The following is a 22,732-nucleotide window of genomic DNA, read 5'->3' as shown; positions in this document are numbered from 1 at the left end:
GGCAATGTCCTGCATAGCAGGTAGGTAATGAGAGAAGCATTTCAGTGACTCAGACCATGGGGATGATGCCTCCATAACCAACAGAGAGTCAGGCATGAAGCAATCTTCATGTGGGAAAAATCTGAACCACTGATTCAGGGGTTGCTAATTGGGGATGTGAGACTCAGAGGGGCCTAACACTATCATTTTCTTCATTCTTGTCTTGTGGACTCATAATAATAGGTTAATTATGGTTTTAATTTTGGAAATAGAGATCATTGTTCTTCAACACACAGGCCAGACATATAATGATTTCTTTGTTGCAAGTCTGGCAGAACATAATGCCTCTTGTTTATAACAGCAACTGGACAATTTATTTGCATGCAGGAGGTATTTTGTTCCACTGGATACCCTTTAGCCTTTACTTTTCCATTGTTCAGAAATAACAGTGTACTACAATTACAATTATACAACAATAACCCTTCAATTATTGGGTAAACAAATTTAATCAACCAAGAGCATGGCTCATACATAACTGCAATTACCTGTAAAGTTATGGATACTGACAGACAACGATACTGCCTTTCACTGCATCATGAGAAATGACATAAACATGCTCAGCCATCAGTGAGACTCCCATTGTTAAAGAATATGATGGTAATTATTCTATTATGGCATTATTCCATCTTGCTACTCACAGATGGGCAATGGAAAGATGAAAACGTTGGCACCCCTTGAATACATTGTCTCTTTGCTGTCATGGGAATTTCTATGTATGTCTCATATTTTAAAAAGAACACAAGTGCAAGCTCTTGGGATCCAATTCTTCATCATCTGCCATCAGGACATGAAAGCCTTTGCAGCTCTGACCAGTGCAACAGCCTCTCTTTTGCTCACAGCTGCCCTTAAAACCTCTGGCTTCTATCAACATATGGATGCTTGGGTACAGGCAAGAGCAATTCCCAGCAAGAAAGAGCAGCTTCTGGTGAAGAAGTCAGTGACCTGCTGGAGCATAAATCATTGGCCAAATCAGCCTCTCTCACCTCTCTGTTTCAGGGCTGAGGTAAAGGACAAGGTTCACACTGAGATTACCATGCCCAATTTTCACTGTTTCCATGGAGGTATCTGCACAGATAAGATGTCTAAAATTCTGGTTTTGTCAACGTTAAATTGGTGAACAGAGTAGTGGAGGCTGAAGGGTAATGCAGCTGTGCAAAGGTAGGTGCCCAGGGCCATTTTACATTCCCTGTCAAGCTTGTGCTGACTTCCAAACACAACATCAAAAAGGGCACGTCTCCTGTAAAGCTTGTGTCATATCTGAAATGAAGCATGGCTGTCACCTGCCTTTTAAGTCACTTTGGGGCAAACTGAGTTGATCCAGTGGCTCTTCTGACTGTACGGCCCAGGAGCTCAGTGCAGCTTCTTGAACAGCTCATGGATTTCCAAGATGCCCTGGGATAGCCTGCTTGGAGTTCAGATACCACTGCACACCTGGGTGTCCCAAAGGCACTGTGTTAGTTGTACCAGCCCCCAGTGGGTTTCTCAGAAACTCTACAGCATCTCACGAGGCCCAAGACACATGCACATAGACACCTGAAGCCTAGCTACCTTTCCACAAATTTAAATGGGTGGCACAGCTATAGACACTTAAGAGAGGCTGAAGTGTATTTAATACTCATATTGAATCTCCCAGTGTGATCCAGATTTGACCTGCTCCTTTTGGATGAAAAGTTTATACAATACAGTTATGGGCACTCAACTAAGGGCATCAGCTCTTAAGCTGTCATAACTGGACCATTTGTCTATTCTAAACAAAGTTAACAATTTTAAATGTGTTTAAAATACGAGTCCTTCGTTCTTTGCCCTTTTCAGTCTACTATCACCCCAGGCGCCTCTCCAATATGGGCTTTCATTTTTTTCCTGAGAGGTCTTGACTGCTACTGCATTTTAGCTGGGTGATCAGTCAAAGAATGTTCCTTTATAAGTTCTTGTTCTGTGTAAAGCTGTAAGTTTTCTCCCAGTCTTATTTTAGTTACAAGAGCTTTCTATCCCATTGTTGGAGATAATGAAAAAACAATGCCACAGAATCTGGGCTCCTGAAGAAGATTCAGCAGCTCTTCAGCTAACGGAAGACAAACAATGATAGATACTATGCGCCTCACTGAAGAATGAAGCCTGATAAAATCAGAGACTAGTACTATAGAATGAGTAATCATACCACTGCTAATATTTTCAGCAGAATTATATAGCTTCTGTATATACCCAGCAATTGCAAACTGTTCACCACACCCATCCAGATACCCTGAGTCCTGAATATTCCTCTGCAGATCTGGGAAAGCCTTCTGCTTCTCCTGTAGAGTTCTGTAATTTATCCCTCCTGCTGTTATTTTACAGCAAACTAGAAGATGAGGTGAGAGTAATGAGGTGTAGTAAGCTAGATGGTGCAAATAATCGCTCCATCAACATAATTAGTTGATATCACATCAAGCTGAACCAAAACCACCAGCACTAATTAACCCGAACCTACACAGAATATCTGCTTTGCTGGGCCTAAGCATCACAGAAATTTGCCACACAACACAAAGCACAATGTATCATCAACTGCATATGTGAAGATGGATACAACTGCACACCTTCATTAAAAACACAGAGATCCCTTTCACGCCATTGAAACTCAAATGGAAGTACAGAATTATTTATCTCCACTCAAACCAAGCATTATGCCTCCTGTAAAATGTATGGCCTCATCTTTAAAATCTATAGCCTTGCAGAGTCTTTAATATGAATCACAATTAAGTTCGTTCATTAGTTCGTTCGTTAATTAATTAATTAAATTCATTCATTCAGTCATTCATTCATTCATTCATTCATTCATTCATTCATTACCTGGTCACCTTTTCTAGCCTTACTGCTCACTCTTTAAGCCATTACATTATGCTTCAACTTTGTTTCACTATCCAGCTGTGTTGGAATCCTGGATGAAATCATACAAGTGAGTCTGTGCATGGTGTAAACCAGTGTCACGTCACTGGAACTCAAGGAGTTAGTTACATCCTGTTACAACAGCAGTGAATTTAATCCAGGATCAGTGGAATAAGATAGTTCAAGCATCCTGGTAAAAATGAGTAACGGGAGCAGCCTAGAGGCCCCAGGTAAATAGATGCCATAAATTCAGCCCTCATATAAATCCAGGAATTTATACAATTGGAAGATACAAACTACTCATCTTGCTGATCACATACTTGTGTACTTTAAAAGCTACACATTAATCATTGCTGATGTGAGTAGCTAAAACTTTGCTAACTCCACAGAATGGCACTGAGCTCTGCTGGCTGTGAGTTCCTTTGACATTAGGCAATACACAGCTAAAGGCAGTGGTGCTCAGTGGTGCCACAAAATTGAGAAATGCAAAAGTGAGATTTTTCAGAGCTCATTGCAAAGTTACTGGAAATGGTGTAGCCATTTCCTTTACCTGAATTTTAAAAAGCCTAACACAAACTCCGTGAAGAGAGAACAGCAGTGAAAGAAGTGATAATCATACAACTGAACGACTTAACTGAAATCAGTGAAAATAATTCTAGAGTTAAGTGCTACTCAGCAAGAAAAATGGCCAGAATTGAGCCCAAAGTAGCATCCTACCCAAAACCAGAGTGATGGAACTGAGACTCCTCATCTGTTTCTAATATGAAGCCCTCATGAGCTTTTATCAGCACTGCTGGAAGCGAAGAAGCAAGAACATCTTACTCCATTGCTTTTCTCTCCATTACTTCTCAATGCCCTCCATAATTAGAACACGTCTAGAAATGCAGGTCATGTGAAGACTTCAAATGAAATAAAAAAATGCCTGCTCTACTTACCTTAGCCTTTAACAGAATACATACTCTTGAAAATTAATGATGCATTAATACATCAGAAGCTTTTCATGATTATAAAACATACCTAAACCACAAACAAACTCCAAGCTAACATTACAGATGTACCAAGAGACCTAATTCACACAACAAGAAGCCCTGGAACAGCACTTTTCAAAATTCCAGTGAGATCAGTAATTATGCACCGGTGCACACAAAGGCTCAAGTGAGTCATCCCCAGGGAAGCTTCACCACGAGCTGAAGAAATTAATTTCATCTTAAGATCCTATCAACCAAACTAAAGAGAAGAAAAAATGCATCAAAGAAAACCCAAGCAGATATAAATGCAAACATACATAATAGATACAATAATTTATTGTATGCACAATAAATAATACACAACTGCAGATTGAAAACAGCTGCTTTAGCCAGAGAGTTGCCTACTGACACTTAAGAACCTGGAGAGGATTTTGGGGTCAGCAGAATACTACCACTTTGTAGTTTCCATCTTCAAAGGACTGTGTCTAATGAATCCTGATAAGATCCCAGTGAAACAGATCAGTATTATAGTTCATTTCATAGATAGTTAAAATGATCACAGATCTGGCAAATTTGGGATCCCAAAAGTACTATGATAATTTTGTGAACTTTTCTTTCATGCCTTCCATTTTCCTTTACTTGCTCTCTTCACTTGGGTTCAGAGAGAGAATATAGTATTGCTGCAGCTAATTTTTGTCATCCTATGAAATCCACAGAACTGATATGAACTCAATCAGAAAAGCTAGGACTATTAGAGCCAACTGAATGAGCAGGAAATGGTTGAAGTTAAGGGATTAAGCATACAGAAGGAAAGGGCTTTGCACTCTAGGCTGCAGAAAATGCACCCCTTCTCTTTTGAGATTACAAGTCATTTATCTTCTCTTGGAGCACCTCTTTCTGATAAATGGTGCTATCAGGGCAGCCTGCTCATGCCATTTCTAAACCAGTCTGGCAGCAAATTAAACCAGGATGTAAATTTGTCACTCTCAGCCGCTCAGAGAAGATCTACAGAGGGGTTAATTACACTGTCATGTTTTCAAACCATTCCTTTCCATAGGAGAAGGCATAAAACTTTCCATAGGCACCATGGGCTAACCCAAGGGGGTTGCAGGCAGCAGGCAGTTAAACACACACTGATATTCACGTGGGTAGTCTATCCTGATGGACCTAATGAAACTACTTGCAAAATGTAAGGTGTGTAATGTACTGGCCTGGGGGCTATGTGGGTTATCAGAAGTATTAAATTTTGACTGTATTATTTATTTTGCAAGCTATGCTGAACATCCCTTTATCAGCTTATGGATGCTATTTTCCCTTACTGAATTTTTAATTGAACTCTAAGATATAACAGGCAGTACAGCATTACTGATTAATGCATGCATCAAATCCTCAATGAACTCCTATCATCTCAAAGTTTCATGCCACTAAGAAATTTCCGTGCAATGCTACCATAATGTCTCAGAACACTTTATTAGACAGATGCAAAAGCAAGTGATAGTGTTTCTTCCATATTACCTATGCATTAAGGTAATAATGCAAAGGTAATATTACAGATGGAAGAAACACTACTGTCTTACTCTGTATGGCTTCTAGATGTGACAATCATCAACATTGCAATTAGAATAATTATTTAAGCACTGATTTAAATTACTTTCCTTCCAAGATTTTACCGTAACAACTCCATCTTCTTCTTGTTCTTTCTGGAGAAAAGTCTGGTGAAGCCATAGAAAGACACTCTCTCCTCATTTTCTGCTTTGGTTCAGTGCTGGGGAATGAACACCACACACCACAGCTCCGTTCCTCACTCCCTTCCCTCCTGAGGAACCTGCCACACACTGTGGAGAAGACCAAGGAGAGCAAGGGCCCAGCAGGGTCAGGCTGCGAAGAACAGAGACCTGCATTCTGAGTCCTTCTCCACAGCATTTCCTGATGCTAGGGAATCTGGTGACACTGTGAGAAATGGTTATGAAAGCTTCAGATGACACTGCCCACCATAATGGGTTTCTCATGCAGAAAGCCACAGAGTCTAAGCATATGAGAGACCAAGGGAATGCAAAAAGCACAAGCCACCAAACAGCACAGGAGCTGGACACATTTTTCTTCTGAAAACTGGACACCTTTTTTTCTAAAAAGCACTAAGAAATTATTGGGTCCTATGGAACAGGAGAAATAAGATTTAACTGTGGAATTGTGTCTACAAATTTTACTTATGACACCCTTTTCACACAACTAAAGCCCAGAGGACACAGTCATCCAGGAAAGTTTTAACTTTGAACTGATAATTTTCAAAGTACAATGTCATGGACTACTACAGCAACTACAAGGAAATAGCTTCATTTAAGCTGCTGAACTGTTAATCCAAGTGGAACAGTATAAAATGTTCTTGGTTCTTTTATAAAATTCTAGGAAACATTTTATACTAGCATATTTTTAATATATATATAATTACTATAGGAGATGCTGTTTTGATTGTGATAATGTAGCATTCAAAAATATTACCTGAGAAAATAAAAATATGCCCTCTAGTGTAAAAGTAGGTCCTTGCATGGAAATTATATGGTAGCTCATATTGTTATAACTAAAATTACAAACCGAAACTTCCATTGGTTCTGTCTCCATATGGACTTTTACACCTACTGAGCACTCACCAGCAGACAGCTCAGAGGGTCTGATCCATAATGTTTGAAGACTTTGCTAACTTTCCAATAAAGTGTGGGTGTCTTCAAGCATTTTAATATAGAGTTCCGCTTTTCAAAAATGTAATTCTGAGTTTGACGCCTAAGTACTGTGCAGTTTCCCAGAAAGTAAGTTTTGCCATTGCCTACAACAGGGCCAGGGGTTTGGTACAACAACGAACAGTTTTAGTATCAGGAACAGCTTTGCAGGCATTCCTTCTGAAAGTAAGGAGTCTGGTCAGTGCAACATCTGGATCAGGAGAGACAGCAGTACCGATACTATATCCATTTTTTTAAAAGAGCTGAACTTCCTCACAGTTACCATATACCATCTAGTGATACAAAAAGAAATTGCAATTGCTCATTCACTTTTAAAAAATTAAAGATGAAGATGACACCATTATTTTATAGTTTGCTTTCCTTTCACTAAAATAAAATATAGTATGAGTGCACTACCTCTTCCTTGTGATTAACTGTTTTTCCATATATCAAGAATCTTGTGACTCCAGCTAGTTTTCAGGATTTCATTCCGGAAGATGTATGATTCTGCAAGAATTTCAGCTTCAATAAAGTTAAAATAAAGCCTGCCTTATAGCTACAGATGGATATTTTATGTGCAGTTATATATAAGTTACTGTTAAGTCCTACAGATGTAAAACATGGGGGCAAATTTAAAACAAAACAAAACAAAACAAAACAAAACAAAACAACAAAAAAAAACCAAACCCCAAACTAAACCAAAACAACCAAAATCTAATCTTGTGAACTTTGTAAACATCATGATTTTGAAGATCCCAAAATACTTTTATTTTTAATGAGTTTAGTTGCTCCCCTGCTTGATAGGGAAGAAGCCAAAGAGAAAGGGATTCAAGTGATGATGAGACTAAGGCACAAGGTTTGCTTATGGGAAAAGAAGGCTTTAATCCTGCAAACTCACTGCCTGGAAAACTACAATATTTAAACACACTGTATTGTAATGCAATAACTGTTTTGTGGTGGGATTTTTCTGCTTGTCTGCATCACCATATGGATGACTTCAATTCCACAGCAACATATACTGTGATATGATTTTGACAGCTGGGATAATGGAAAAAGTCAATGTTTACTTATTGGCAGAAGAAAATGTTACCTTGCCTGCCAACTGGGGCAATAAAATAAATTTGTTTTGTATGCTGTGTGGAATTTTTTAATGCCACTAAATGAAAACAAAAGAATCAGGATCTCTCCCTGGGAGTTCACAGACAGAACGGGTACAGATACAGCAAAAGTAACAGATTGAGAGAACTGACAAAAAGAACTCGCCCTGAGCTCCTCTTCTCCCACTCCTCCTCCTCAGCATCATTCAGCTTCCTGTTTTTAAAGCAAAATGGGATTGTTCTCATGACTAACCAGCACAATCCTTCCAAAACTGTTAAATAACAGCATTTTTGGCAGAAGTTACTACATATCTAGATTATGTAAGCAAAATACAGATATTCCATGAGGTACAGTAGTTGCATTTCCATACACCAATGCGGCCTTTAACTGACATTTTGTCCTGAATCTACAAATAGCAACTGTAAATCAGTTTAGCTACAGTGCAGCAGGACTGTAAATGCAGATTGCTGAAACAGGCATAAACCTCAGCAGTTTCTAGAGAGTCAAAATGAAAAAACACTTGCAAACCCAAAGGGGCTTTGGATTTCCATCAATCAACTTACATTTCATACATCATTGGCACAACTGCAATTGCATGTCAAGAGTTCAAGTGAATGTAATTTTGTCTCACTGACACCATCTTAAAACTTGTAGCCCAAGCTTGTGTCTTGGACTGTGAAAAACTATAAATATCATTTGTAAAAACAAATAATCCTGGAAAAATTGTTTATCTTAGTCTTTGATGACAATATGACATTTACTACTTCAATGAAAATGGCACTTCAACATGGGAATCTCCTGCTTTAAGACAGCTTAGAGGAAAAGGAATGCAGGGAGTGATAAGCAACAGGGGGTTCATAAAGGAATGTACCACTCAAGCAAAATCAAGATTTGTCTTCAGACATTGTAACTTGATTCTCAGCCCCTCTGTGGCCCCTTGCAAGGAAAAGACAAGTGCAGTGCACTGCCAACTTTACACCTTCTCTGGACTTTACAGAGGGTTTGCTGAAGGTGCAGGAGTGTGGAATTGGCACGATACCACACATCATCCACTCCTCTGCTGATACTGTTAACTTGCAGCAGTTTTGATGTTCTCTACACCAACTTGCCAAACTGCCTTGATATAAACTGACTCAAAATCACAGCAAAAGGAAACTGCTTTTCTCCCATCTCATCTGTAGCAAGGATTGAGCTCTTGAGGAATATAAGACATTGACACATCTGCAAAGATTTACATAGTATCATAGAGATTTGAAGAAGCAGAAAAAAAATGTTTCACATATGGATTAATAGTTCTCCACCATCACAGCAAAATATTGATGGTGGGACAGTAGAGACTTAGAAGAGAAAGTGGTGTTTTTTAATAATTAGTCTGGCAAATCTTTGCTTTTCAAACCACTGTATTAATAATTTAGTGGTGAGCAAAAGACATAAATTTCACAGTGATGACATTGCAGACCACAATAAAAATACACAAGGAGAAATATAGCAGACAACAGAAATGTGAAGCAAGTAGATGCAGAAAAGGTACAATTGAGGAGGCTTCAATTGTAACAGACAGGTACAAAGTAATAGGCATAAAGAAAGCAATCAGTGGAAAGAATAGGTTGTGTCCCTGCCAAAAACAGAAACACAAAAAAAAGATGTTTAAATAGTACCTGTTCTGACTGAAATAGGAGCTGGTAACATGGATTGATAACCATGTAGGGAACATTTTAGAAGATGTATTACTAGAGCTGATCCCCTTATTACAATCTATTCAACTAGATACCTTTCCATGTTGTTTATTCCTTTAGTCTAGGAAGGTGCAATGCAGGTTACTAACTTTGGCACTGTCTGATATTCCTTTGATTGCCATCCTTGCTCCATAACTAATGGAGTGTAAAATAAAACCTTTCATTCACAAGCACGTTTTCTCAGTTCATCTACAGCTGCAGTGAAACTCACAAGCCTATCCATACACAGCCACAGACCTCTTTTTTACTAAGTACAGTCTTCCCAAGGTGTTGCCTTTCTTACAAAGCTGCATGCAGTCAGAGTAGCTTTGCCTGAAACTCTTTAGATCCCTTAAGAGTACAAGCCTGCTTTCTTTTTTTAGGTCATATTCTAACAGAAACTGACAGGAATTTGGCCTCAATAGCATCCACAGGATCAATGTCTGGTTCAGTAAAGGATTAAGCCTATTGTTGCTGAGCACATGCTGCCAGTAAGAGACCTTTCCTTTTCCCTAACCTCTATTCTTTGACTCAGCCTCACACAGAACTATCTAAATAGAACATAGGTTACCATGTAAATGCTTGTCCTTGGATGCAAACATGTCACATTTATTAAAACCAGTGGGAATTTTGGGTAGGCTTTTTTGAGCTTCTAGAAGATAGTAAGTGATTTAACAAAATGCATTTCTTTGTAGGTACACAGTTTGTGCTAATTGGGAGTGGGGCTGCAGCCGAGCCTCATCCCCAATGGGCTGTGAAAAGCAGGTGAGCAGCATTGAAGGTAATGGAGTGGTGAGGTGCACTGACCAGTCACCAAAGGGAACAGAAAGCACTCAGGTGCACTGCATGAGCAATGAGGGGTATAAAAGGCTGGGCTAAAGGACAAGGAGGGCAGACAGTTGCAGCCTTCTGAGGTGGTATGGTGTGTGGGCAGATACCTGAAGTTGTCTGATTTGGTGTGGTGTTGCCCTGTATGGGTGAATGTTAAAGCCTTCCCAAATTGTGGGGTGGTACTCTGTATTGTGGCTGTCTCAACTGCAACATTTATTTTGCTATTCCTGATTACACTTAGAATTTAGTATTTTTAGAGAATTAGTATGTTTAGTATTAGTATGTTTATTTCTTATGTTTTTTGATGCTTGTGATTTCCACAGGTTTAAAAATCAAAAACAGCAGCCAAACAGTAGCTTTAGTTTTAACAAGCTTAGGTAGACAGTTTGCACCTTGATGTGTTTAGTTTTCCATTTAGGTGCAATGAGTACCTGGACACACAGTCCTTCTCCCCATCTAAATACCATTCCAGCCTAAATGATGTGTGGATTATTGTTTCCCATTCTGCTTTATTAAAATATTAATACAGCAGGCTTCTCAACTGACAACAGCAGGTGGCACAGATCTCTTCCCTGCACCCATCTACATGGGCAGCTCAGTTTTGGGATGGTCTGACCTCCTGCAGTTACGTCTGGGTCTTGCTGAGGTCCATCTCTACCTATGGGTGACAGCCAAAGCAGCCAAATGTCTGCAGCAACCCAAGCATCATGGCTGGGCAATGCACAGAAGCATGAGGCACATGCTTGACTATCAAGCCACCTAAATTTTCAGGCAAAAAATGAGCTGCAGTTTCCCTGAGCTGCAGAACATGCCCCTGAAAAGGCCAGCAACTGTTTGTACCTCCTGCTGAATCCACTGTCTGGCCTCATTGGTGTGAACAAGGGCAACTGCAGCCTGCCTTCACATTAATCAAGCATGACAGAGCTGTGCAAGTTCATCTCCCCCAGCACTGCCACCAGGGCCTTGAACAATGAATCCCAAGGAAATGTGCCTGCCTACTTTTTCTGGTCAGAAAGCTCCAGGATACACACACTGAGGTTCCCACCACTTCTAGATCTTTCTCTGGTGTATTTGGTTTGTGTGGCAAAGTTTTGGTAGTGGCAGGGCCTTGGAGAGGGGGCTACAGTGAGAAGCTCCCAGAAGGATCTCCTGTGTCTGACAGAGCCAATGCCAGACAGCTCCAAGATGGACCCACTGCTGGCCAAGGCTCAGCCTATCAGTGGCAGGGGTAGTGCCTGTGGGATAAGAGATTTAGGAAGGGGAAAAAGTCTGCACAACAACATCTTCAGTTGAAGAGTGGAATGGGAGTGAGAGCAACTACTAGCCGAGCGAGGGGCGGCCGCCCGGCGGGCAGAGCCCTGCCCGGTATTGTTGTGGCGGGGGGCGGGTGGGGGTGTCGCCCGCCGCCGCCCCGCCCGCGGGGTCACGTGCCGGGTGTCGGGGCCGCGGCGGCTGAGCCCTGTCGGGAGCCCTTCCCAAGGCCCCGCGCCGACAGGCTGGGAATGAGAGCCGGGACCGCCGGCAGAGCCTCCCGGTCCCTGCTGCCGGGCCGGGCCCCCTTCCGCGGAGCCGCGTCCCTGCAGGAGGCGGCGCCCCGACGCCGGTGCGGAGCGAGGTGCGCGCAGAGTGTCTGACCGGGCCCGGCTTAGGCTGGGCTCGATGGCCGGAGGTCTTCTCCAGCCGTGTTGGTTCTGTGAGTCGGGGGTTTCGTTGTGCTGGGCAGTAAAATAGGTCGGGAGCATTAGCCGTGGCGGCATCCCCAGGGCGGGCGCAGCGCTCCCATTCCAGGGCATGGGCAGCGCTCTCCCGTGTGGCTGCGCCCCTGCCGTGCCCCCGCTGCGCCCGTCACTGCCGGGCGGTCACGGCAGCGCCCGGACAGAAGTAACCGAGTGTTCCTAATGCAAGGGCTTTTGTTTCTTTGTGCTTGACTGCCTCGGCTCAAGTGTTTGCTTTGCGTCCCTTCGGGATGTTGAAAGGGGACGTGAAATGTGAAAGCGGGTCCTGCTTTTGGCGCGGTACGCCTTGCCGCCACTGAAATGCATGAACTAAATGCGAGGGTTTTGTAATAAGGCGATCGGAATGGTAAAATAGTCAAACTGAAACTGTGGGGGGTTTTAATCTTAGTACAGCTTTTCAGTGGTACGCCTGAGAAACGCTGTAGTTTTGTTACTGGTGTGTAATATGCAGTAATATATTAACAATTACCAGCAGGAGTAAGGAGCAGAGCTTTAAACGTTTTGCCTCTGTCAGGTTTCTAATACTAAAAATCCAAACCTTCTTATTTGTTAGCTGCTGCCTCTGAACGGTGGGCTACTCAAAAATAGATTCTGAAGCATCTCTAGAAATGTGGTACCAAAAATTACAGCGTGAAATAGTATTGAAGACATGCTGAAATCTGAATCTTCATTTGGTAATTTTGAATAGATATTAAATATTGAACGTTTTTGCAAGAACTTGCTTTATAGTCTTGTGTGTTTAATACTGTATTTTCTTTTCAAGTCTGATGAAGTGCAAGTTGTTTAAATTGCTATAATACAAAATCTGTAGTCAGTGAAAAAAAGTTTGTTCTTGTTTCCTTCAAAATATATTGCATCAATTTAGATGTAATTGAGTTGTCATTTATTTAAAGAGCTGGAACTGCAGTATTTTTATAGCCTATTGAATAGTGAGCCGCTGGAAAAGTCCTCATATTGAAATTGATTTTTTTCCTCCCTTCTGTGCATATTAATCAAGTCTCTCTCTCTCTATATATATATATATACACATATGAAGAGATGTCCCTGTACTTATATAAGTTTCTGAAGCATTGGCAACTTAAGATGAACCAGTTTCTGCTTCATTTTTTTGCCATTTTTTGCACACCTTTGCTTTTGAGTGAGAAATTAACATTTTTCTGTGTTAAATAGATTGAAATAGGATATATGCTGAAAATTCAAGATGAGTGCTCCAGTTGTAACATTTTAGCAACCTTATTTTCAATACATGTATCATTTTAATACTGAAATGGCTGACTGTTCTGCACTTGACTGTTGTTCTATGATTCAATTCCAAGCACACATATAAATGTTGGGGGTTTACTAATATGCAGTAACCAACGATAAGGAATGACAGGCAGCTCGTCACAATCAGCAATTCCTGAGAATATTCTAAGTTTAAGAAATAGATAGAAAAAAGTAGGCAAGCACAGGAATGAGGTTATTTATCTGTTGTGCTGTCCAGTCCAGGGACAGTTTTAAACATCTCTGATGAGACTCAGTACTTTGAGCTGGTCGTGTATTGACACTAGCAGACCATCAGACAGGAGAGTGATTTTTCTCATTAAATAAAACAGCTGCCTTCTTTCTTCCTGCCCTGTCTGGGTCATGGTTACTTGTGGGGAAGGGCAGAATGCAGGGGATCATTTTCCCTCCTACCCACCAATTGAGTTAAAAATTAGGGAGCTTGATGGAAAAAAATCCAAGTATTTAATCACAGAAGAGCATTTACTCTTGTGAAAGAATACTGTAACTCTGCTGAGTTTTCAAGCGGGGGAAAATGATTAATTTGTGATAGCTATTTTAAAATAATCTGTATGGAGCTGCAGTATTCCTAGATTTCTGTTATTTGAAGTAGGACTCATATAATAGTCTTAGGCTAATGTTTGTTGAATTCACCAGTGTTGCACTTGTGTGTTTTTAAAAAGCTAAGATTTTATTTATAGAGGAAACTTAAGACTATAGGTAACTCATGATCAATATATAGGAGCTGGCTTCTTAAATATGTATGATTCTGATTTTGGTTTCAGTGGGTTGGTTGGGGTGGGGGGTGATGTGGTGTTTGTAATTGTTGCTGGTTTTTTTCCCCAAAGGAATAAGGGTGGAAAAACTGTTCTGGGCCTGATAATTTACTGAGTATCATAATTTAATGAGCACAGTTGGTTGAACTGACTAGAAAGGGTTTCATTCTATCTTGACCTAGTAAAAGCTTAACATTGTTCTTAAGGAGGAGCTGAAGTCATTTTGGGAGATAGGTCTGGTGAGAAGTCCACCACTTCAAATTCTTAAAGCACATAAGAAATGGGCATGACTTATTCCAGTAAGAGAGATTTCCAAGGGGACAAAGAGAACAGTTCCATGCTGGCTGAGCCTGACTTTGGATGGAGATGGTCCTGATCAATGACATTGTCCTTCTGTCTGTTGCATCTCTCAAGTTTCAAAACCATTATGTGATAAGATGCAGGCGTTTAGGAAGGGATACCTGCAGGTTGCTGCAGATAACATAACTCCTCGTAGTACAGGAAAAGGAGAAAATTAATTGCTAAGTATAGAACACAGCCTTTACCCAGGTGACTTCAAAGGAGGAGCTTTCATCCAAGAAAGGGGGTGTGTGTAACCACAAGTGTTTGTCAGTCCATTTAGCAGAATTTTCAAGACTGGTATATTAAATAAGTAGCAATGTCATGAACTGTAGAGGTTACTTGATGTCAGTGTGTGAACTAGTTCTTTTCAAGACCTTTGCCGCTGTTGGAAAGTTGCCTTATCACAATCCTGTAATTATGCCTTCCTTGGATTCTTCTAGGTATAATTGCATAGCTTGAATATGTGTAGGCATTTTTATTTACTAAGAAATCTCCAAAAACTGACCCAGCCTTTTTCTGCCATCTCCACATAGCATTTGGTTTTATGATGTGCTGCCTCTAGTAGTGCATTATGAGAGGGAGCAGATAAAAGGCTTCAGGTGATACCTATTGAAGTAACAGAAAGCCAGCTCCCAAGATGAAGGACTGACTACCACACCCAGAGCATCAAGCTTGTTGCAGCTGTGTCTTTGATCATAGAAAACATAGTATCTTGTCTCAGTGGATTAGTAGAGCCACAGTTCTGACGTGATTGCTGCTCTTGGTCTCAGATTCATGTGTGAAGAAAGGAAATCTGCTAGAACTATGAGGGGAGAAAAGGTGTGGATAGGCTCGTTAATTTTTGCATTTTTCTTTTGGAGCTCATTCTAAAAATAGCTGTACAAAATGTTACATGGAGCTCAGCTACAAAGAAAATAACATATTTGAGTAATGCTTCATGCACTGAAGTCATCTGAACACGCTGATATTATTAATGATAAATATTGGATCATTTGGTGAAGGGCTATAGCACAGAACACTGTAATACTCCATGTTGTTTCAGGGACTTATCACTCCTTGACTTTACTGGACTCTTACATGTCTGGTCTGCACTGTATTTACACTGAAATGATTCTTTCCTTGAACAAATTGAAATCAAAGGGGTGACATTCTCAGATCTGCTTCAAATCATTCCTATACGTAATGTTTTGCAGCAACTGGAAATGGTAGTTGAAGATGTTTGAGAATCATCCAGAAAGCTACAGACCAAAAGGAAGAGGTGATTCTGTGGCTCATCTGTCTTTTTACAGAGGATTCACTGAAGGTGGTTCTCTTAGGTCAAGACCTTCAGGATTAGGCTGTGAGAATGCAAGAGCGATGGTCTCCCTTCCCTTTTTTGAGTTTGCAGATTCCTACTTCCCTTCTGTAGGAACTTTCAAGGTATTTTTTAGGCACTTAGTGGTACTTAGTGATTATTACGTTTGTGTGAAGGGACTTGGCTCAGATTCTGGTTGGTGGCATTCACCAGATATATTGCGACTGACATCATCTGCTAGCCTGAAGAGGGTATATTACATCTGAGGTGTGCAGGCTGAGTTGCATCCTTGTCCTCTTTTTTTTAGAGACCATATGAACTCTTTCTATTGTTGAACCTTGGAGCCCATCAGGACATTTTAAAGAAATAGAGGAAGGTCGTAATTAATTTTTGTTCTTGTTTGTTTATAAGCTGGTATGAGGACATACAAATGTGGGTTTATAAAGAAGAAAGTGCTGAATTGTTCTGAGGTTCATTCATTAAATGGATACAATGATATCTGTAAAAGAGGATGAGGATTCAGGGCTTTGAGCCTTGGAATATGAAGAGGCAAATTTCTGATTGAAATATGGAGAAGACCTGAGGGAAATCAGCTGTTTGTGTGCACTGCTTTTTCCTTAAGCATCTGATACTGCTCTGTGTCAGGACAACACACATGGCTAGATGGTCCTTTGGGATGGTATCATACAAAAAGTTTTATAAAAAGCTTCAGGAAGCCATTGTGACTTTCCAAATTTCCTAAATATAAGGGATCATTTATTAGAGGTGAAATTTGCATAAACATAACATGCTCCCAACATTGGTCTTTTACTCCTTTTGTGAGGTCACTATATGGAAATGAACAATTAACTTACTATAGTAAAAAATAATTTCCTTTTATAATGCTTTAAAAATGATTATTTTTTTAGGCCAGACATCAAAATAAAAACTGGATCAAAATTGATGGTTACAAAAAATGAAACAGAAGTCTGGTGATAGTTTTATTGAAAATAACATGCATCAAGTAAATAAAAGCATAGTAATTTCCTTTCTGTAACAGAACCATGGCATTTTGCTTACTCGTACCTCTGGACAACATTGTAATGGTGGTATTATTTGCTTTCTGTTAATTCACAGAGAAGCTGAAACGTTGTAGTGTACCACTGACCAGGACAAGTCAGGAATGAGCCAGCCTTGGGAAGGAGGACCTGCCATCCTAGCTGGAGACATCTGAAGAGAGGACATTTCAGTCTTTGGCATGCTTCAGTAGAAATTACTAAGAAAAAGTAAGCTGTTGTTTTGTTAATGAACTTAAACATGTCAGTTCCTTGATGGACTACTTAGTTGCAGTTATAATTTGACCTGGAATTTGAAGTGGTTTTGTGGGAATTCACATTTTCTTCCATTAGAGTCCAAGAAGGCCTGGGTTCTTTTCATGTAGTTGTTACACATCACCTCTTCCATACTTCATGTCTTGATGAAGGCCCCATAGCTTAGAAATTAACTGTATTATTTAAGATTACCAGTAAAAACCACAAGAGGTGGGATCTCTCAAGATTTCAGACTAATTCCATACTGTCTCAATTGGTTTTAGACTGTATTTGTTAAAATGCAGCGTTCAGGTTCTTTTTGGTCCCTTATTTTTACCTGAATTGAGTATAAAATTATTTTTAGAATTATTCCTTTGAGTTTAGTTAATTCTTAGTCAAGTAGTCAGTAGTCAAGAATATGATTTTTCATGATGCCAGGAGTGTTTTAAAGGGAACCCTATGCCCCCAAAAATAGAGCTTTCCTATTTGATAACAGTTCTGATAAAAACAGCATTGTTTGATTGAACCTTGTTATAAAATATTACTTTTAATTTCAGGAAAAATACCGTGTAATCAATTTTGTTTAATTCTTCTTACCATGAAGTTGCAGTGGAAGTGCTTCCACAGCCATAACATAGCAGAATAGCAGTCCAAGATGTTTGTCCTGCGTTCTAAGGATTACCTCTTCAGTAAAAACCCATGTGTACCTCCTCCTAACCAGCTTATAAACAAACCCCATGACCTAGATTTGCTATTAAAAAGGTAAATTAAAAAAGGAATATTAATTAGCATGATGCTTTTTAAAAAAAACAACCGTGAGACAGAATCCGTGTAGTTGATATAAATCTCCAAGTGCATAATTGTCCTGAATTCTGAGCACATGCAACTGCAGTTGTGCTTATCGTATCAGAGTTTTATGTTCCTGCATAGCAGAGATAAGGGTTTGCTCCTCCATCTCTATTCATTTTATACATAAAATTTTCCTTAGAGTCATTAAAAATCAAATAGGAATTAAAAAAAAATACCCAAACATTTAATCCTTTTCATGTACTGCATTATTATCTTGATCTAGTAGAGGAACCAAAGATCCCTCAAATTAATGGGTGACCTATTGAGCACAGTTCAAATGTTAGCATTTTTTGCTTTCAGTGAACAGGTGAGAACTTTTAATTCTTCTTTTGGTTTATCTCAGGGTAAACTCTCTTTAGTTTAGCTCATGGTATGACAATTTGGTTTATCAAAGTGCATTGCCTTTTTGATCCCCGCATAGCATTTTAATCTCCTCCAAAATCTTAATTATGATTGGTGACTTGTATAGAAGTTACTTACCTACAGGTTGTTTTACTCTTTTCTTTCACTCTGAAAATGATAATTTTATAAAGGATATTCAGGGAGAAGCATCCTTTTGTAAAACTGTAGCATGGAAGTAAAAATCTCTGCTGCTGTGCTTTTTTGCATTGTACTGTCTCATTGTGGGAGCACTTGAAAATCAAGATCCTTTCCTTTAGCCATGGTTAGCACAAATTAATCAATAAATAGATTTCTCTTTCAGCTCTTCTGTTGTGAAATGATGGTTGGGTTGTGTTTGTGGTATTCTGAAATCTCAACAGACTTTCTTCTCCCCTTTTTCTAATAAGTTTCTTGGTATAAGCCCCAACATTTGCTATAAAAATCTGTTGCAAAATGCATCCTTAGAAGTGTGAGGCTTCCAAAAAACAATTTGTTCACAACATTGTTAGAATGGATCTCACAGATGTGTGCTGTGCAGTAAAAGGACAGTTGCCAGCTGGTAGGTAATGCTGTGCGTGTATCTGACATGCTGATTTAAGAACTGTTATGCAGATTGGTCATTAATCTCAGAAAAAGAAATTCAGATATGAAACTGAAATATAGATGGATACAATTTTGTGCTACTTCAGGAAAAAGTATTTGAGCTGTAGAGCTTTTAAAAGAATTATTTGATAAAAAAAGGATTAAAGAGGCATTGGTCTTTGAAGAGGAAATTTTAGTGATAGAAGGGAACAGACAGCATACAGAAAAATGTTTTAAGTAAATAGGACATGATATATTATTGTAAAGATAAATATAGATAGTGAAGCATAGGTTTTTTGTTTAATCCCAGCATATGTTTGTAAGAATTTTAAAACAGTGGAAGATTTTACAGTAATAGTAGGCATTTTCTCTTGAGGTAACACATTTTGTTAGAAATGTGTATAACATTAGAACAGGCTGTCCAGGGAGCCTGTGGTATTTCCGTCCTTGCAGATCTCAAAAAAACTCAGCTAGTCAAAGCCACAGCTGGTCTAATCTAGTATTGGTGTTGGTGCCATGTGGAGCAGGAGACTGGACTAGGTGATTCTAAAGGTCCCTTTTGGCCCACATGCTTGTGGTAATTTTGCATTAACTATTCCTAGCTGCCTGTACAACAAAGACCACTTTCACTGAAAGGCTGTTTTGTTGAATAGCAGTCTTGTCAGTTCTTGGGGTTTTTAAATAAAAAGTCACCTTTTTAGGCCCCATTCCCCAAAGCCCATTCTCCTCCCTCATTTGGTATCTGGTATTTGGTTTTGATTGTTAATAAATAAAAGAAAAATTACCATGAAACAGACTGTGAAAGATTGCCTGGCAAAATGTAGTTGAGAAGGCATTTGCATATTTAGGCTAGAATTTTTCAACAGCTTAAATCCTACGTGATGCCACAGTGATGCAGATTTGCATTCCCCATTCTCTTACAGTTACAAAATCATCTTTACTTTTTCTGGCCATATCTTATATCTGTTATTAAAGGCAATGAGTTCACAAACCAGGCAAGTCAGAGTTGTGTGTTGTGTTCTGCAATACACTGCTGCTTCTGCTGGTCTGTAGTGATTCCTTTCAAGAGGCACTCGCATATATCAGGGAGTTCACTTGATGTTTAAGAAAAAGGAGTCCAAGGTATCTTCTGAAAAGGCCACCTCAGTTTTCAAATCAGTTCTTTCTGCAGCCCTGTGGTTGTTCTGAGCTCAGTTTGAGGGTAGTGTACCATCATGGTGCATGGGAATTAAGAAACCTAGTAGGGAACTCTTCAGCTGGCTGCTGCTGTCAGGCATATTTTCTATTGTGTAAACTTAGTCCAAGCTACTGTTCAGGAAGTCCCTTAATCAAACAGATGATCACCTGTAGTCTGAAGAAAGTTTAAGTTCAATTTGCAGCTATGTCATCTCTTGAGGAAAGAACCATAATTTCTTTAAATTTCCTGGGGAGGTATCAAAGCAACTGGTTCGCTGAAGGTTCATTAATCAACTCTACTTCAGGGAATGAACAGAGGAAATTCTAAAGGTTTTTTTCTGACTTGGTATTGCTAACATGCTGCAAATTAAATAGATAAAAGGCGACTGGAGGTTCATTAATCAACTCTACTTCATTAGGGAATGAACAGAGGAAATTCCAAAGTTTTTTTTCTGACTTGGTATTGCTAACATGCTGCAAATTAAATAGATAAAAGGTTGATGATCAGCAAAAGAAATCTTCCCAGTACTCAATGTTGTCCATCACCTCAGGAAACAATAGACATCTCACTGTGTGGATGTTGAGGTGAAATGTGATGTGAGGTGCTAGTTTAAGTTGACATAATAAACTGATTTAAATTTCTTTGATCCTCTGCAGGATGGCTGGCTGTGGTGAAATAGATCATTCAATCAACATGCTTCCCACAAATAGGAAAACAAATGAGTCATGTACCAATGCAGCACCTTCCCTGCAAGTTCCTGAATGTGCTATCTGTCTGCAAACGTGTGTCCATCCAGTAAGTCTGCCCTGTAAACATGTTTTCTGCTATCTATGTGTTAAGGGCGCTTCTTGGCTTGGGAAACGATGTGCCCTCTGCCGGCAGGAGATCCCTGAGGATTTTCTTGACAAGCCAACCTTACTGTCACCAGAAGAACTCAAAGCAGCAAGCAGAGGCAATGGAGAATATGCTTGGTACTACGAAGGTAGAAATGGCTGGTGGCAGTATGATGAACGTACCAGCAGAGAGCTGGAAGATGCCTTTTCCAAGGGTAAAAAGAGCACTGAAATGCTAATTGCTGGTTTTTTATACGTGGCAGACCTTGAAAATATGGTTCAGTATAGGAGAAATGAGCATGGACGTCGCAGAAAAATAAAACGGGACATAATAGATATACCAAAGAAGGGAGTGGCCGGGCTGAGGCTGGACTGTGACACCAACACTGTCAACCTGGCACGAGAGAGCTCCGCTGACGGTGCGGACAGCACACTGACTCCAGGGGCTGCAGCTGTGCAGCCTCTAGCATCCATTTCTGTGAGGCCCCTCCCAGCACTAGATGGTCAGCTTGTGAGCCCTTCAACGCCATCACCTGATGCAAGCAATTCTCTAGAGAACTCTTTTGCCCACTTGCAAATAAATGGAGACAGTATGGCTGAAAGGAGTCACAGGGGAGAGGGAGAAGAAGACCACGAATCGTCATCTTCTGGTAGGGTGCCAGGCCCCGACACCTCTGTTGAGGAGACCGAATCGGATGCCAGCAGCGACAGCGAGGATGTGTCTGCCCACCTTCAGCAACACCCGTCCTCTGGTCAGCAGAGACACTTGAGTGCTGGTGCAAGCCAGGCAGGAGCAGATAGACCAGGGGCAGGGGGTGGGGTGGCAAACACAAGTGTAAGATCTAGAAGGCCAGATGGACAGTGCACAGTCACTGAAGTTTAAATCTAGAGCCATGCAAAAAAAATACTCAGTTGTAATTTTCTGTAAATTTTCTGTCCACATTGGCATTGCACTCAAACCTAGCAGTGTGTTTGGTGGGAGGGTGGGGTGAAGGGGAGAAAACAGTTTTGGCCTGTTTTAACTTAAGTCTCTTAACATGACTCTTTAACTCTAGGAAACTGGGTTGTCCTGTTAATGGTTTGAAAGCTCTTTAGCAATGCCCAGTTTTCTTGAAAATGTCTTGTGTTTATTTTGTAGCATTTTCCCCTTGAAGATACTCTATCCCTTTTTGGCCAATGTATATCTACTGTACAACTTGAATTGTCTTCATTATCTGACTGTTGCATTAAGTGTCTTACTACTTTCTGCATGGATTGATGTTTGAAAAGAACACTAAAGCTATGTGGAATCAGGCAAGGTGTTGGGTGTGAGCAGGATGCTTAATTTAATGTGAGAAAATAGATGTGAGTTTGGAGTTAAAATGTGTTTTTACTAGACAAGAGCAATCATTTACCTTCTTTCAATGGAAATGTAAAAATGCTGTTAACTTGTGTTGCAAATCCTTACCTTTACACTCTCCATGGCTTTTTCACTGGCTTTGCCATCTAGTCCTTGTAGTTTTGTTTATTGAGATCTTTCTTGATCTGTCTTGTTTTTGTTACAGAATTTATAATTTAATAAAACTACATTTTATCAGTAACAATCTCAGATATGTTTCCAGTTTAATTGAACTTCACTGAAGGAAGTTGAAAGAAAATGATCATAAAACAGCTTCCTATGTTTACCAGAAGGGAGGACTAGTTCTGAGTGCCATCCTGATATTCCTGCGTCCCTGACTGGCTGTCGCTCAAACACAATGCTGTAGGAGTATTGTCTTTTAATCATAAGTTGCAAGCTTAACACAGACATCTGAAGAGCTGATTAACTCACTTCACTGTTGATGGTAGGCAGAAGTAACACACAGCCGTATTTTAACAGCAGAAATATTGATAAAAGAGGGTAAGTTATCAAAGCTGACCCTATAACAAAGGACATGGATGTTATGGACTGTAGTGCTGTTCCTCTGTTCATAGCAAAATTGTGGTGGCAGCACAGAAATGGTA

The 22,732-nt window shown here is 40.0% G+C and overlaps 1 protein-coding gene across 3 annotated transcripts; it reads left to right on the top strand.

Moving 5' to 3' along the window:
* Positions 1 to 11,572: 11,572 nt before the first annotated feature.
* RNF146 (ring finger protein 146) lies at positions 11,573 to 22,337 on the top strand. 3 transcript variants are annotated; one of them, XM_039707046.1, is made up of 4 exons: positions 11,573 to 11,920; positions 12,517 to 12,637; positions 16,755 to 16,903; positions 20,573 to 22,337. In XM_039707046.1, the coding sequence occupies exon 4, from the start codon at positions 20,574 to 20,576 to the stop codon at positions 21,630 to 21,632; it is 1,059 nt and encodes a 352-aa protein (XP_039562980.1). In that variant the 5' UTR covers positions 11,573 to 11,920; positions 12,517 to 12,637; positions 16,755 to 16,903; position 20,573; the 3' UTR covers positions 21,633 to 22,337. The 3 variants fall into 3 exon arrangements, with proteins under 3 accessions (XP_039562980.1, XP_039562978.1, XP_039562979.1); XM_039707044.1 differs by lacking the exon at positions 12,517 to 12,637 and having other exon boundaries at positions 11,573 to 11,842; XM_039707045.1 differs by lacking the exon at positions 12,517 to 12,637.
* Positions 22,338 to 22,732: the final 395 nt, after the last annotated feature.

This window comes from Passer montanus, unplaced genomic scaffold, assembly GCF_014805655.1.
Source record: "Passer montanus isolate IOZ18808 unplaced genomic scaffold, ASM1480565v1 scaffold2, whole genome shotgun sequence".
Taxonomy (NCBI): domain Eukaryota; kingdom Metazoa; phylum Chordata; class Aves; order Passeriformes; family Passeridae; genus Passer; species Passer montanus.
This window is presented reverse-complemented; position numbering and strand designations above follow the sequence as displayed.